Source organism: Maylandia zebra, linkage group LG13 (assembly GCF_041146795.1).
Source record: "Maylandia zebra isolate NMK-2024a linkage group LG13, Mzebra_GT3a, whole genome shotgun sequence".
Taxonomy (NCBI): domain Eukaryota; kingdom Metazoa; phylum Chordata; class Actinopteri; order Cichliformes; family Cichlidae; genus Maylandia; species Maylandia zebra.
In genome coordinates this window covers 2,900,729-2,918,172 of record NC_135179.1, presented here as the reverse complement: position 1 = coordinate 2,918,172, position 17,444 = coordinate 2,900,729, and the positions used below count along the sequence as shown (strand labels likewise).

The window sequence follows — 17,444 nt, the reverse complement described above, 5'->3', positions numbered from 1 at the left end:
CTTTCTTCTTTTTTTTTATACAGGTAAGCTTTCAGACAAATGTAGGGGTACCATATATTAAAAGAACAATATTTATCTCTTTCATAGATAATGCATCCTTATATATCAATCAATCAATCTTTATTTATAAAGCACTTTTCATACAAAAAATGTAGCACAAAGTGCTTTACATAGTTAAAAGCAGCCCACCCCACCCTCCAACTCACTCCCTGCACTCTCATTAACATAAATGATGTGAATACACACATATCTCCCCCCCACCCCCCCACCCACACACACGCACACTTAAAGAGTAAAAATTGGGCTGGGTTCACATGAGCCAAGTGAGGAAACACTATCACAGGGAGCCGTCTGCACCGAGAGCCGGTCACAGACCGCAGCCTCCAGGCCGGGCACACAGCAGGAGGGAGGCAAAGGAGGCCCCCAGCCAGGCTGAGAGGACCCCAGAGACCCAGCAGCCACGGTCGATCACAGCCCCGGTGCAGAGAGTGCCCTCCGAGGAAACACTGGAGATATGACACAATAGGATATATACAGGGTAAAACGATAAAATAAATAAGAACGGGATACAATATAAATATAAATAGAGTAAGAAGATTAAAAAATGGATAAGAATAAAATCAATAAATATTAGGTAAAGCCTAAATTAATAATAGAATAACAGGATAGAATAAATAAGCATAAAATAAATAAACGCTAAGTAAAAGCTAAATTAAAAAGGTGGGTCTTGAGCCTGTTCTTAAAAACATGTACGTTCTCTGCGGCCCTGAGCTCCTCCGGCAGGCTGTTCCACAGACGAGGACCATACCACTGAAAAGCTGCCTCTCCGTGAGTATGTGTCCTGACTTTAGGGACAATCAAAAGGCCAGTACCAGAGGACCTCAGGGTCCGCGAGGGTTCGTATGGTAAAAGCAGATCTGAGAGATAAGAAGGCCCAAGACCATTAAGACATTTAAAAACCAATAAAAGAACTTTAAAATCGATCCTGAAACACACGGGGAGCCAGTGCAGCGATTCTAAAACCGGTGTAATGTGGGCCCGCCCTCTGGTCTTCGTCAGCACACGAGCTGCAGAGTTTTGTAAGTTGTAAAGTTGAAATATTCTTTTTAGGGAGACCAGAGAGCAGGGCATTACAGTAATCAATGCGACTGGTAATAAAAGCATGCATCAGCATCTCCGTGTTGGCCCGAGAGAGAATAGGGTCCATCAAGTTACTATGTCGCCATATATATATATATATATATATATATATATATATATATATATATATATATATATATATATTTTTTTTTTTTTTTAACCAAAAATTGTTGTATTTTGTGCACTTTTGCAGCGTGTTTCTATTTGCCTGTGTTTTCTTAAGTTGCTGTCCCTACCCTCACCTCTACACTCGAGCTTTTCCTTCGTCATGCTCCATTTGTAACATGTTTGATTTGGCGCAGGATGCCCTGTCTTTCAGTTTCTCGGGACTTGGAGCAAACACTAACAGTTTTTAAATTCTAATTTTTCAATTTTTCAATTATATGTAAAAAAAAAAAGCCTTAGCCCAAATGGTCTTCCATAGATGATCTGTAAACGTTCAGCGCTTCCGCTGATTGGTGGAGTGGCGCATGCGCGGCGCAACCAAAAGAAAGAACAGACTGATGGGAACAGGAAGTCCAAAATGGCGATGGACGGAATGATGTCCACGTCCTCGGGTCTATCTTATCACAATGCCGGGGACTTTTACCCGAGAAAGTTCGGCCCGAAGCCGGACGTGGTGCCGTCCGGGGTGACGGAGAGGAAGGTGGGGCCGCTGGATAAACCGGACATGGTGTCGGTGGATGTCCTCAACATCAAGGATTCAGGTTTGTTATGCTAGCAGGCTAACGGCTAACAACACGTATTCAATCAGCTGCTCCGGAGTTTACCGACTAGTTACCGGCTGAAACGACACTAGCACCGTGGCTAACGGCCGGTTTGAGTCAGTTAGACCTGTCGTCTTTTTTGGTGTTCGTAATCAGTTCGTAGAAAGCAGTTTAACGTTTAAACGGCGTATTTGCACTCCTCCACCATTCCTGCTTCCTCGCCTTTAATGGAAAAGGGTGAAGCAGGAGTCCTCCACCGGCTCCCGTGTTGCTGCTAAATAATCAGCCTAACGTGACTCTTTTTGGTCCTTCTTGGTGGATCCAGCAACAACCAGCACAGCTGTAAAAGCGACAGGCTCACACTCCAGGGTTAGGGCCATCTTTCTGCTGGAGTCAGCAGAACCTGATGGTAACTGCTCCATTTCATCTTATTGTTAAAGAAAGACTCACTAATATCTGCTCGCTACACCTGTGAAGTATGTGTGCAGGTATTTTATAGGAAACTAGTTCCTTTTAGATGGAGAAGCTGGAGGAGACAGTGGATGGAAGAATCTTTTCATGTCCTGCTGTCTCGTGGTTGATGTGAGATCAGCTGAAACATCAGAATCAGAATCAGAATCAGAATACTTTATTGATCCCTGGGGGAAATTATTTTTTGTTACAGTGCTCCATTTTAAACCAACATTAAGACAAGACAGACAATACGCTAACTAAGAATAGTACAATATATACATATATATACATACATACATACATAAGTCACTTATAAATAAATATTTGGAAAAGAAACATGTGTAGCTGTAGCAGCAAACAGTGTGTTAAGTGGATGCGTTGTACAGGGAGATGGCTCAGTGTGTTAATATCGGTTTGGACCTCTTATGAATAATCAGATAAATCTTTAAAATTGTCAACCACTTGGATCAAAAACACCCTTTTGCCGAACAATGGAAGGGATCTGATCTGTGGAAAGCCCTGGTTAGATTGCTGACCTGACTGTCTCTTTGCTACAAGATGAAGGATCAGCACCTGCAGCAGGTGGAGAACTGGTTTATATGCAGCTCTGATGAGTTAACGGAGGCTGCAAAGCAGAAAAATGTGCTCCAGCTTTAAATGTAGTTCTTCTGAGAACTAGTGATGGTGCATGGCATCGAGGACCACATCAGCTGTGACCCAGTCAATCAAAAGCTGGAAACCTGGAAAACCTGAGACGGGACAAACGTTTCTGTCCTATAAGGCTGTAATCACACTTTTAAGTCCTTCTGTAGTTGTGCTGTAACACACTGACTGATTTTTGTCGTCCACAGACGTCCCGATGCACAGGAAGAAGCACGAGCACGACACCTACGTCCTGGTGAGTTTCCTCAGGTTTCACAGTCATAGTTTCTCTCTTATGTCTCCAATGGTCCACGTGGGTTCAAACACAGTCAAACTCCGAGGAGTGGAGGGTTGGCCACAGAGAGAGAGAGAAATTCTCTCCAGTGTGACACTGGAACAAAGGATTTGTAGAAAGAAGGCAGGCAAAGCTTTAATTAAGGCTTTCATGTGTGATGCAAAACAGTCATTTGTCAGAAAAATGCAGATATTAAATATTTAAATGAACATACTCTTTGGGGTAAAGTTTCTGCAGTGTTGTTTTTCTGGGTTTCAGCTGTTTTTAAGCACACGTTTGGGTTTTACAGAGTTATTAGTCGTCATCTGACGACATCAAAAAGCTGAAAACTGTTAGACTCAATTTGGTGTCACCTCAAAACATTTCTGTCTTCTTTAAAATCCGCAGAATTTTAGCTGAAACCCTGGTCTGATCGTTCTCAGTGCCTCTAATGTGAGTGCTGCTTTGGCCAGGCAGTCATCGTGTGCTGCTGTGACACTTTCCCTGCATGAATCTGTCAGCCCGTCTCTGCACATTTCCCTGGAAAAGGTCTCCAAGCTTTGGAAAATGTAAAGGAGGGCGTCTGAACTTTGAACTGTATTTTCAGCCGTTTTGCTGCTTTCCTGCTGATAAAGAGCTCATGGCTGATTCATACTGCACCAAAGTGACCGATAAACAATTAAATGTTAGAATTAACATTTTACAGAAAGACATTTTTCCATTTTCTACAGCAAATCTGTGTCTCATGAAGAAAAGCTGAGATGTGTGATTTTTGTTTTATTAACATGTAGCAGGGATTTTAAATGTGTAATTAAACTTGTTTACACTGACAGAAGGCAAAGTTTCACTCGTCCAGCCCATGAAGATCAGAGTGGGCTTCGTGGATCTGACCCAGGATGGAAAACTGAGCCGACTTCACTGTGATTTATTTTCCTTCAGTGTTACAAACTTAGAATAAAGTTGTTCTTGAGGTTATCGGGAAGCTGAAATAAATGTGCTACAACACGCAACCACATGGTGGCGGTGTAGGTCAATGTTTGCCTGCCGCTCTTCTGGACCTGATCGTAGTTTAATTTCACTGACAGCCGGACCGAGGGCTTTTATTTTGCTTCTCATGGCTCTTCCTCGTGTGCTTTGAATTTTCAGGGGACTATTCACCCGTTCAGGAAGACGCACAGATCCATCTTTGGGAAGCTTCTGCAGGAGTTCAGGCTGGTGTCCTCAGACAGACGAGTAAGTGATGAAACATGTCGTGTCCTCTCCGGGCTTTGGTTGTTCGGCCTCCTCTCGTTTTCACTGAGCGGCGATCATCTGAAGGATCCTCACGTTATAATCCCGATAAGCTGGTTAGACGCTGTGTGTCATACGCCGAGCCCAGCCCAAACACCTCCTGTAATCCTGTTTTCCTGAAAGGTCACCGTGTTCCAGCAGGGATGAAACCCTCAGAGGAAAACACTGTCATTCGTGAGCTGATTTCACGTTCTTTGGCTCGTTAAAGGTCCTCGGAGCGCCGGCACAGCCTCCGCTCATCTGCTTCCTGCTGTCATCTGTTTTGCTGCTGCTTTTTGGTTAAAGTTTAGAATATTCCCTCTGGAAGATTAAACCGAGCAGAATTTAGGATTTTAGTAGCAAACCTTTCCCTTAAACTTTGATGAGTCAACCTGTGACTCTGTGCAGTTTCAAAATCACCAAAATCTGTTCAGAAACCAGCTTTTATTATTTGTTCCACACTAGATGAGCCGTGGCAGGTACAAACAGCCCTGTGGTGAGCTCTGCATGATTAACAGCTCAGAATAATTTTTCTTATACGGCACCCTCAGTTCATCCAGTGTGAGACAAGCTGCTTTAGCTCCTCCTTCCTCCAAAGACTTTCTTCTGATTGGCTGCTTTTGGAAAAATAAGGTTTGAAAAGCAGGTGGGTGGGGCTTCTGCACATGAGTCTCTCTCTCTGACATCATAAAGACCTGTAGATTAAAAAAAAAAGACTGAAAGTTGTTTTATATGAACATGCAGCGCTGGGTGTTTTAACTGCAATGGTAAAAACTCACTGGGAATACCACACACACCTTATCGCAGATCAGGCTTACTTTGAGTGTAAGGTTTCATTTCTATGAACATATGAACACACAGAAGCGAGATTTTTGGCAGTGAAACCTTTGAGTTTGTGTTTGTGCTCCGTCTGAGTGATATTTACTTCAGCTGTGGCTGATGTAGGTGAACAGTCTGTGTGAAAAAGAGGGAGATCCATGTGGACTTCCCAAAGTCTGCATGTATGTGCTGAATTGAGTGAAGAGGTCATCAGATTAAAGGATGTGTGGATATATTATGTGTTTTTAATTTAAAGTCTCCTGTGTCACTCCTACTCACCCTCGAATGACCAAATCACAGGCTGTAAAAGCAAATGGCACGCACTCACCAGGATCACCCACACCAGGAGGCGGCTAGTCTCTGTGGGTGATCGTCGTCAGCCTGTCACTTCATTTGGTCGATGTCCACGCTCGGTCTGGATCCAGATAATCCTTTAACATCAAACTCCAGGCCTTTAAAACAACCCTCCATCAACCCCGTGAGGTTTCCACCACCTCTGACTTATTAGCGGCGTTTCCAGCAGAGATCGCTGCTCGGTGACCAAATCTGGGCACATTTAACTCTGAAGTTTCCTTTCAGTTCTGCTTGAAACGGGAGGTGCTGTGGAGCTAAAAGAATAAAAGATGAAGTGAATAAACAGTCATTAGAACTCGTGCGGTTTAAAAGCCAGACAATAAAAAGGGAAAGAAAGACTGAGCAGAAATGGGAACACGCTTTTATCACGCTCAGGTTTGGGTTTCTTTCTCTGGGTCTACCCCGAGGTTTCCTCCCAGCTGGATGTCCTCAGAAAACCTCCAAAGGGAGGCGCTCTGGATGCATCCAAAGCAGACGCCTGAGCAGCCTCAGCTGGCTCGCTTTCAACACGAAGGAGCAACGGATCTATTTTTAACTCCTCCGCTTATCTCTAAGGCCAGGCTGGGCTCGTAGGTGAGCATTTAGCGTCCGGGCCTGTATCATCATCACGACCTGAAAACTTGGATCCACGGAAAAGGTGAGGACTTGGCCCCGGTATTATTTTAACACACACATCAGATCAGTGCTCGGGGTCAACCGATTCCCAAAGCTGCAGTATCGGAGGAGAACGGGAAAAAGTTGGATCAGTCCATCACAAAATGTGAAAACATCTCCAGCTGTAACAAGCAGAATAATCCCAGTGTATAAAACAAACAAACAAACAAAAAACAAAACGGTGACATGGAATAAATATACTGAGTGTCCTTTGGTTAACTCTCCTTCCTCACTTAACTCTCACTGAAACCCAGCTGTCCTCGCTCAGAGCTCAGATCGTCTGAAAGTTCCTAAATCTGAGCAGCTTGAATTAAATGCTGGTAGGAGCTGTGTAGTGCAAATGTTAGTGCTTCAGACATCGCACACGAGGCTTGTGTTCATGCCTGGTTTTCCTGCTTCTGGCTCCTGCTGCAGCCTCCGGTTCAGCCGCCTGCTGTAGGCGTCTCGTCAGCATCTCTCGCCCTTCCTGCAACACGACTTTAAATCCCAGGGAGGGTTCTTCTTCTGCGATTTCCCCCTGTACACATAAATATTCAACAACAACATAAAAACAAGGAGCAGAAGCAGAGTTTGTACTGATTCCTGCTTATAAATAAAAATACAATTACAGTGCATTAAAAAATAAGGTAGAGCCAAAACAAAACAGGCACAGATGTGGAGCTAAAAATGTTTCAGAACAGGACAAAAAAAAGCAAAAACACTGAAGGCATGGTAATGAATGTGAAAGGATTAAATGTGTGTGTGTGTGTGTGTGTGTTATTGTGCTATAATCCACTTTGGTGATGCACTAGCAGGGGGTCCAGCCTCCCCGTAGAGCCCGGGATTGGATTACGCAGTGTCGTACACGGCTTAGCGACCAAACGCGATTCAAAGCAGCAAAAGTTGAGACGTGCTTCCTCAGCGCCTCGCCTCCAGTCTCCGCTTACATCTCCTGTTTGTGCAATAAAGCTCGTCAACATCTGATTTGAGGTTTTATCAGCACGATGCAGATATTTTTACTGATCGCTGAAATCTGCAGGTTTCATGCCATAAATGCTGACATTAGGTCTGTGAAACGAAGTCGGCGTCAGACTCTCGCTGCCTAAATGTGCCTCAAAATGAACACGCGTCCTGCGCCAGCTGGGGGATGGCCTTTGTTTCCTAATGTCAGCCAAGCGGTCACATAAAGGTGGTTACCAACTGGAAAAGTCAGCACGGGCTCTCCCAGTCTGACTACGAGTTCGTGTGAAAGAGGCACAAACGGCGAGCTGTGTGTGATGATGGAAAAAGAGTAGTATGTAGACCAGGGGTGGACCTCTCCAGGCCTGAAGGGCCAGTGTCCTGCAGGTTTTAGATCTCACCCTGGGTCAACACACCTATATCAAATGATTAGTTCATTACCAGGCCTCTGGAGAACTTCAAGACATGTTGAGGAGGTCATTTAGCCATTTGAATCAGCTGTGTTGGATCAAGGACACAACTGCGAGTGGCTGCTTTGATGTCTTTTCGGTTGGTGGTGCACCTCTTGGTTGAAGACGCGAGTGTACGATCGTGTCACCTTTGACCAGCGTGTTAATGACACATCCATTCAGAAGCTCACAGATTCAGATTTTTATAGACCGACATGCTGCAGATGTTCAAAAAGATGAAACATTCTGTTAAAAATAAAAACACTTTTTAATGGCTTTGCTTCTAGTTTCGAATCTTCCTTTCATATGTGTGGTGGATCGTCTGAGTGGCGACACCTGTTGCTCAGGAGAATACTGCAGCAGCTACCTGCGGCTTCACGGTCTACAGAAACGGATGTGACTGTGTGATTATGTTACTGTCAGACTTCCAGCTGTATGTTCTGCTCGCAGCCATTTCTTTTAGTTCCTGACATCAGACAAACTGAGCGTTAAAAACGGCCCCATTCAGCGATCAGTGCGGCTCTCCTCCCAGCTGTTACGTTAAAACAAGGATTTACAAGGAGCAGAACTTAAAGGAGTGCTGCCTGAAGGATTTCTAAAACGATGGAGGAAAATCAGCAGCACTGAAGTCAGGCTAGTTCAAATGTAATGGCAGTTGGCCAGAGAGATGGTGCAGTCCTGATCAAAAGTTTAAAACCACTTTAAAAATGACAACAACAAAAAAAAAAAATTATATTTTGCATTTTTGGATCTCAACAAGGTTCCAAGTAGAGCTTCAACATGCAACAAGAAGAAATGTGAGTGAGACAGAAACTTTTTTCAAGCAATTTATTGAAAACAACACTTAAATCGAAACAGGTGATCAAAGGTTTAGGACCACGTGTCTTTAAATCGGTGCAAAAATGTGGATTCATTGTCATGTTCTGTCAGGTAGTCCTGATGGCAAAGGTAAACAAACCCTGAACGTGGTCGTGTTGCATAAACAGGGACGCAGTGAGACGGTCATTTGGAATTTCTTAAAGGATCCTGAGGGTTATGGAACAAAAGAATCAAGTGGAAGACCCCAAAAAATGTCACCAGCACTGAGCCGGAGGATCTGATTGGCTGTCTTTTGAGACACCGGACGATCCTCGACCCAAACTAAGGCCGTTACTGGTGCCGACTGCAGCCCCATAACCGTCGGACGGCATCTGAGACTGAAGGGCTTCAAAACCAAAAAAAAATTCTTCAGAACTTCGTCAAGACAAACGACATCACGTGGCAGGAAGAAAACACTGAAAACGAACCAAAAGTCAGCTGAGGGGGGTTGGGCCAATCCCAGCTGACACAGGGCGGGACAGGGGCGGGTACACCTGGACAGGTCGCTGGTCCATCACAGGTCTAACAAAGAGAGATGGACAACCAGTCACATTCACACCTACAGACAATTTAGAATCACAAGTTTAGCTGAACGTGCATGTGTTCAGACCGAATTCAAACCCTGGACTGTCTGTTGCACCGGCGCTAACCACTGGACCACTGTGCCACAGAGACCTGCTGGAGAGACTGAGAATGACGCTGATGAGATCCTCCTCCAACACAGGAGGAGACTTTAGACCTGGGAAGAAGAAGTGGAAGCTTCTTGCAGTTCTCCCTCAGCACAGGGTTGGGGAGCTGCATCGACGTTTTGAAAGCAAAACGTCCCGACGAAGCTGAACGGGGACATCGGGAAGGACACGACTGCAGGGCGGCAGGGAGAGGCTGGCAGGCTTCAAACGAGCGGGAAAACTCGTCTGCAGCCGCCGCCGCTTCATTATGTAAGTGGGTTTATTTTGAGAGGAGAACACTGCCACCCTGGAGACAGCGAGGCCTGTCGGCGCGGTCTGAGCGCCACACCGAGGTCATCGGAGGTCACTCCTTGTGTTTTAATTGCCACCTAAAGCGAGCCTCGGTGGGTTTCGCCACACACAAAAAAATATCCCACAATCCCGCTCTGCACAAAGTCTCGAGACTGGTGTGAGTCACACCTCTGCTCGCCACGATGACACACATGTGCCTGGCGCTGCGTGGTGATGCCGTGATGCGCCTGGCATCAGCAGCGACTCGGGATTTTAATACAGTACCTGGTGACTGACCCTCTGTCACTCCAGTGTCACATGTAGCCTCAATATGCTGGCACGCCGTCACGCTGCCGCCGGACGGCCGGGCGAGGCCGCTGACAGACAAACGGGGGCAGCAGAGCGTCGCAATGTGGCCGCTGTGCGCGCTCCCCTGGGCCCTCTGCATACGTGGAGGGAAGCGAAGGTGGGGGGGTGTTTTGGCTCGAGTGCTGTCTCTGTGTTTGCACACACTCTCTGTCTCTCTCACACACACACACACACACACACACACACACACACACACACACACACACACACACTGAAGGTCTCCCATGCCTGTCGCTGGCTAGTGCTGTCACCAGACGCCCCAACGCTGTCATAACACAGCACACCACAGTAATTGTAGATTTCACAGCACTCGGCGCTCCCCACCACGGCATATGACTCCAACACGAAGTGACAGGCCAGGACACAAACACACAGTCGCTCGCCCGCCTCCCTCCATTTCTCATTTCTCTCCCCTCTGACACACACAGGCGTGCACGCACACACACAGGCGTGCACGCACACACACGTGCACACGCAGCCTGGACTCAAGGTTTTTTCTCTTCATTGAAAATTCTGCTGATTGCACATCCAGGCTGAGGGAACAGGCTGTACTCACAGTAAAAACACTCAACGTTTACCTGCGGACTCTGTTGGAGTTGTGTCACCTTTGTGTGTTTGCCCATAAAACCCACAGAGATTTAAATGCGCCTTATGTGCTTTTTAAAAAAATGCGTTTTATTAAGGTTAAGATTGAGATCTTTTACTTGTCATTGTAGGAAGACGCAGTTAAATTTCTTTTGTTGACTGTTAACTAAAGGATGTAAAACAAATTGTAACAACAAAGCTTTATGCAGACAACAGGAATGCGTCTCTTGCCTCTTCTTATTTGTGCGAGCTTCACCCTCACGTGCCGTCGAGTTCTCTTATAATAATGATGGATTGCATTTATATAGCGCTTTTCGAGACCCTCAAAGCGCTTCACAATTCCACTATTCATTCATTCTCACATTCACACACTGGTGGAGGCAGCTACAGTTGTAGCCACAGCTGCCCTGGGGCAGACTGACAGAAGCGAGGCTGCCATATCGCACCAGCGGCCCCTCTGGCCAACACCAGTAGGGTGAAGTGTCTTGCACAACGACCGACACAACGACCGAGGCCGTCCGAGCCGGGGCTCGAACCGGCGACCTTCCGATTACAAGACGAACACCCAACTCTTGAGCCACGATCGTCCCATGATCAGCTTAGATCAGCTAACCAGGCTTTTGTTTTTGTACAGCACTTTGGTCAGCTGTTCTGTTGTTAAAAGTGAAATCTTCTCGATTCAGTTTTATTTATACAGCGCCAAATCACAACAGTCGCCTCAAGGTGCTTTATACTGTAAGCTAGACCATACAGAGAAAATGTATATGACCCCTATGTGCAAGCATTTTGGCGACTGTGGGAAGGAAAAACTCCCTTTTAACAGGAAGAATCCTCCAGCAGAACCAGGCTCAGGGAGGGGCGGGGCCATCTGCTGTGATTGGTTGGGGTAAGAGAAGGAAGACATTGGTTTAATAGCAGGATTTTCTTTGAGTCAAGTTGGATGTTCCCTTAAAAAATCACAAAGGTTTCCTGTTGGGAATAACATCCAGTAATCACTAATGTCGCCTCGTTACTGGTTACCAACACAAACCACACATGAGGACAGAAGCTAACACTGGTGTAGCTTTCTCAGGTAAAGTTGAGCCACCATGACATATGGAGTTCCACAAGGGCCTGCTTTAGGGCCTATTTTATGTCTTTATAAATGCTGCGTATGGGTCTGCTGGTGCGTATCATTAAGTGCTAAGAAGCACAGCACTGTGTAAAAGTCTTGAGCCAGGCCTTCTTTATGTGTTGCTGCAGTAATAGATGCAGTAATTTATTGAAACATGCAAACATACATGGAAATACTGACAGCCGCCCTTTCACGAGACATTTCTGAGGAGGCTTCAGTCAACAGTAGACGATCAGCTGAAGGTCCAGGTCATCTCTGATCTGTTGTAAATAAAAAGGAGAAGAAGAAATTCTTCTTTTGTGCTCCATATGCCAAGTTTTCAGCAAATTTTTTTCACCTTGTTGGTGCAAAAATACTATTTTATGTCAGATTTTGGCATTTTTCATAGATTCTACTAAAGAAATGGAAACACCTGCTGGTAACAGGTGCTCAGTTGTGTGTAGACATAACACTGATTCATGCTTTGAGTTTGAAGCTATTTCTGCTTGAATGAGTCGTAGGTGGTTTAACAAACATGAAACTGCGGTGAAAATGATCAAGTACATGGACTGCACTGAAAATGAGTGAAAAAGCCGCCAATGTCCAGAGAACAACTTAAAAATACCTTCAGATAATCTGGAGAACTATTTCTCAAGACCTGTTTAAGAATTACAAGACAGCCTGGCTCCTCGAGGCAAAATCTAAAGAAATGAGGCGTGGCTCAGCGCTGTATACGCTTGGTGTTCTGCTTCGTTTATTTCTCTGTTTGGAATAAGAGGCTCGGCCCTGCAGATGTTCCTGACGGGCAGAGCTGCTCTTTGTCATCACCGAGCCCGTTTCCTGCTCTCGTGCTCTGAATGTGACCTTCCTCTGGGCTCGTGTTTCTGATTCAGACCTCAGCGAGCCTCGTTCACTCAGCTCAGAGCGGCGGGACTGCAGGTGGGAAACTCACCCTCTCCGTCCGAGAGCCAAAACCAGCAGCTCCCAATCCGATTGGAGCTCTGATTGCCTGTTAGAGGAGAGCTGTCTGTGGTGAGTGGTTGAGACGTGATTAAGCCTCAAAAAATGTATTAAAAAAAAACTCTTGTGTCACTCTGAGTTTTGTTTGGTTTACTGAGTGTCAGCTGATCAAAGCCTGACTCTGATCAGCTGACGTTGCTCCTTGCTCGCCGGATGTAAAGATGTCTGAGGAGCACTGGTGTTCCTGCTCGCTTATGAACCTTTTTGTTATTATTGCATGTTCGAAAAAGATTTGCCTCACGTGTGCAAATAAACTTAAAATAATTGTATCTGTTCTGCTTCATATGGTTAACCACACTGATCCATCCCAGTCGGTAAAAAGCTTCAAAACAGCTTCAAAACATTTCTTCAGCACTATGAGTGAAGTAAAGTCCCTCGTGCCTCTCGTCGATGTGATGCTGATTAAAGGACTGCTTGTTGGTATGACGGGGCCTCAGCGGGGCCTCGACCCGGAGCTTGAGCCGCCGCTCTCTGACGGCTTTCTTGTTTGTTTGTTGTCGTTTGCAGTCGTGGAGGATCCTGCTGTTCGGGGTGCTCAACCTGCTGTGCACCGGCTGTCTGCTGATGTGGTGCAGCTCCACCAACAGCATGGGTGAGCACACACACACACACACACTCTCTCGGAGTCTCGGATGTTAACCGGCAGAGATACCTGTCGACACACCGTAAACACAGATTGACACACAGACACACACACACAAACACAGGCAGGATCGTCTCGCCGCAGGGGGTCAGGCTGATCCCGATGCTGCTGTGTGCGTGTGTCTGAGGCGGCGGCGGCGGGGAGGTCACCTCAGTCAAAATATTGCACTTTAAAGGGCACGTTGAAGAAACAGAGTCCTTCACAGCGTCTGCTTTCGCCCTCCGGTGCTACAACACAGAGAACACATCTGTCATATTGACAGGCGCGCTTTATTTTTTCCTCTCCAAACTCAGCAGCACAGCAGAGCCGTTCCACCTCATAGCTCTGCTCGCTGTATATGAAAGAGACAGGTTTAAATCAGTCTCAGAGCTGTGCAGATGGGAAGGAGACGTCTGCTCACAGGTCGGTGGATTCATAGATCGGTGGGAATGATGCCGAGGAGAGAAACATTTCCAAAAGCCTGAAATATCGGTTGTCGCAGCTTAAACTCGTGTGAGTGTTACGAGCTCAGGTTTGATTATTTAGTGTTTGTGCTGATGCTCCGTCTGCCTCCAGCTGCAGGGTGAGGCGGCGTGTTTATGGTCAGCGAGGCCTGTGTATGCCCACCAACATTAAATCCTCTCAGGGATCCATCGCTCTGAAAAACGCTGCCATGAAAAGAACAACATGCAACTTTATCCCCTGCTCTGCCTGCAAATACTGCGGCATCAGACACACGCACACACTGAGACACGCACACACACGGGGTGGTGGCGTCGGGTGTCGCACAGACAGGAAGCAGAGAACAGAGGTATCGAACAAACAGGGGAAGGCGACACCGCTGTCGATACTCGGCCCCGAGGAGAACAACGGGCGCAGACAGCGGGCCGGTCTCAACGCTGTCAGACAGTCCTCTGCACCGAGGAAGTCTCCTCCGACCTCAGCAGCAAACACAACTTTAACCCAGGTTACGAGGAAGTACGACACGTGCTTGTGTTTATGGATGCACCCTTTGAGAAAAAGACAGCGACGCTCACGCTGTGGCGTCTGGTACATTCGTGTTTGTTGGGCGACGTTTGTGCAGCTCATGATTCCAGTCCAGGCTCCGCCTCTTTTTCTGGCATGTAAAGACACACTCCCTAATTGTATTTAGACTGATACTGCTTACATTTAACTAAAACTGATCTAAACACAGAAACTAAGGCTACGTCCACACGTGCACGGGTATTTTTGAAAACGGAGATTTTCCGTTTTCGTTTTAAAAAATTATCCCGTCCACACGTAAATGCAAAAACGAAGTTTTCGGAAATCTCCACCCTGGCCGGAGTTTTTAGAAGAATTGCTTCTCTGAACTTTTCAGATGGAGCCACTGGAAAATCCTTCCTCCTAAAAACTCTGTTATCTGAGAGAATATGTTCTTCCTCATTCTTTCATCATCATGAGTGCAGGGGAGGGTGGAGCGGGTGGAGATGATGTTGAGCGATGATTTGAGACAGGAAGGTTTAAAGATTTCATATTGTTGTCTTTCATTTTCAGCTCATTGAGCAATTTTGTTTCATTTTTGTCAAACTATTCCGATTTATTTATGTCAATTAGTTATCAGCTGTGTGTGTGTGTGTGTGTGTGTGTGTGTGTGTGTGTGTGTGTGTGTGTGTGTGTGTGTGTGTCAGATCCAATGAGATCTCCTCCTGTCCTTAGCTGTTGGCTAATGACCCTGATGATGTGGAACGTTCACTGTTTATCTTCCACCTCATTAGTTTGAGGCCAATACACACACACACACACACACACACACACACACACACACACACACACACACACACGTATGAGGCGTGGATGCACAGACCCTCACAGGTTCACACCTACACACTTATTTTTTAAAATTTTTGATTTCATGTGTGCAAAAAAAGATTTGCTGTGATTTTCAGAACTGGACACAGAGCTGTGATGCTGCTGTGATGCTGCTGTGATGCTGCAGTGATGTTGCTGTGCAGCATCACAGCAGCATCACAGGAGCCGACCAGCTCAGTTAAATCATGCCAACATTCTCAATGATGTCATGCTTGGAGACAAATCTAATGCCTCATTTACAGGCGACTTATTGGACATTTTTATGTAGTTTAACTTGGAGGCTAATTTGTTCGTACTTCACTGCAGCTGCTGGTGTTTTCTGGTGCCTTTGAAATAAAATGTGTACATCCAGCACCTGTGGTGCAGAGGCAGCCTTCATTTAAATGAAGCATAAGCCACATATATGTGACTCCCCCCACGCACGCAGACGTGTCCCCGCTGACCTCCCTTTGCAGACACTCTTTAGCTCATGACTAATGGCTTAGCTGACGTTTAAATACACACCATAGATTTACAGCCATCAGAGGATGGCATGTTCTCTACAGTCAGTTTCCTGAGCTTTTACCCTAATCTCAGCCTAATCTTACTTTATCCCAACCTAACAACACATCTACGCAAAAAAGGAAGAAATGAGGGTGGTTCAGGCCTTTTGCACAGCACTTGTATCCAGATGAAGGCATGTCAGGGTGGTCTGCATAACTGTAAGAAGCAGCAATGACGTCACTGCAGACAGAAGGAACCTGGTTTAAATGTTGGAGAGGAGCAGGTATTTAAAGCTAAATCAGAGGGAAACGTTACATTTGTTACCTTATTGTCATTGTGAAAGCAAAAAGAAAGCCAGTGCTAACCTCACGTTGTGTGTAACTGCGACACAGAGAGACTATAAAGTGATCCTACAAATGATAAAATATACATCAAATAAACCAAATTAATGAAAAAATATATTTGAAGACATAAAAACACAGTCTGTAGTTACCTGTAAACACGTGCCTGTCTTGAATAAATGAAACTTCAGTCTTACATCACGAGCGAGCCGACTGAGATTGTCTAATATGATGAATCTGATTATTTATTAGCTGAAATCTGGACAAAGCAACGATGTGAATGTTCAGGTTAACGCAGGCTCCGTCAACGATGCCTAAAAAGGTAAATTCATAGGTTTAAAAACGGTTCAATGCAAACAACCACAGGCATCAACGGCGTTGGACGAAACCATCACTATGACACAGAAGAAGTCGAACCACGCTGCACCATTGTAATCAGGCAAGGCAAGTTTATTTGTATAGCACAATTCAACAACAAGGTGATTCAAAGTGCTTTACAGAGACATTAGAAACAAAAACAAGTAAAAAGCATGATTTAAAATTGATTAAAACAATCAAACAAACAAACTAACTAATTAACAAACAAACAAAACAGTATATAAAATCAAAACAGATAAAATCAGTAGTTAAAATGTTAGTTTTGAAATTTAAGCTTAAAGTGTGGATTTGGTGCTTTATTCAAATGCAGCTGAGAACAGGTGAGTCTTCAACCTGGATTTAAATAAACTGAGTGTTTCAGCTGATCTGAGGCTTTCTGGGAGTTTGTTCCAGATATAAGGAGCATAAAAGCTGAATGCAGCTTCTCCGTGTCTGGTTCTGACTCTGGGAACTGATAAAAGACCGGATCCAGATGACCTGAGGGATCTGGAAGGTTCATACTGGGTCAGGAGGTCATTGATGTATTTTGGTCCTAAACCATTCAGAGCTTTATAGGCCAGCATCAGAACTTTAAAGTCTATCCTCTGACGGACAGGCAGCCAGTGTAAAGACCTCAGAGCTGGACTGATGTGGTCCACTTTTTTGGTCTTAGTGAGGACTCGAGCAGCAGAGTTCTGAATGAGCTGTAGTTGTCTGACTGATTTTTTAGGTAGACCTGTAAAGATGCTGTTACAGGAATCAAGCCTACTAAAGATGAATGCATGGACTAGTTTTTCCAGGTCCTGTTGAGACATCAGATCTTTTATCCTTGAAATATTCTTGAGGTGATAGTAAGCTGACTTTGTTATTGTCTTAATGTGTTTTTCTAAGTTTAGGTCTGCATCCATCACTACACCCAAATTTCTCGCCTGGTTTGTGGTTTTTAGATGTATAGATTGAAGTTCTCTGGTGACCTGTAATCGTTTTTCTTTGGCGCCAAAGACTATTACCTCAGTTTTGTTTTTGTTTAGCTGGAGAAAATTGTGGCACAACCAGTCATTGATTTCCTCAATGCATTTACCAAGAGCCTGTACAGGGCCTCGGTCTCCTGGTGACATTGTGATATATATTTGTGTGTCATCTGCATAGCTGTGATAGTTTATTTTGTTGTTCTTTATAATCTGTGCCAGTGGGAGCATGTAAATG

At 45.3% G+C, this 17,444-nt stretch overlaps 1 protein-coding gene across 2 annotated transcripts in view; it reads left to right on the top strand.

The window, feature by feature from the left end:
• The first annotated feature begins 1,592 nt into the window (after positions 1 to 1,592).
• slc30a6 (solute carrier family 30 member 6) overlaps positions 1,593 to 17,444 on the top strand; it is a 61,904-nt gene continuing 46,052 nt past the window's right edge. Inside the window, exons 1-4 of one of the 2 annotated variants that reach the window (XM_014411834.3) lie at positions 1,593 to 1,847; positions 3,152 to 3,198; positions 4,363 to 4,449; positions 13,092 to 13,176. In XM_014411834.3, coding sequence (XP_014267320.1) covers positions 1,664 to 1,847; positions 3,152 to 3,198; positions 4,363 to 4,449; positions 13,092 to 13,176 — 403 coding nt within the window. In that variant the 5' untranslated portion in view covers positions 1,593 to 1,663. Of the gene's footprint in view, positions 1,848 to 3,151; positions 3,199 to 4,362; positions 4,450 to 13,091; positions 13,177 to 17,444 lie in introns of those variants that run through there. The other variant, XM_076891402.1, reaches the window with a different exon arrangement.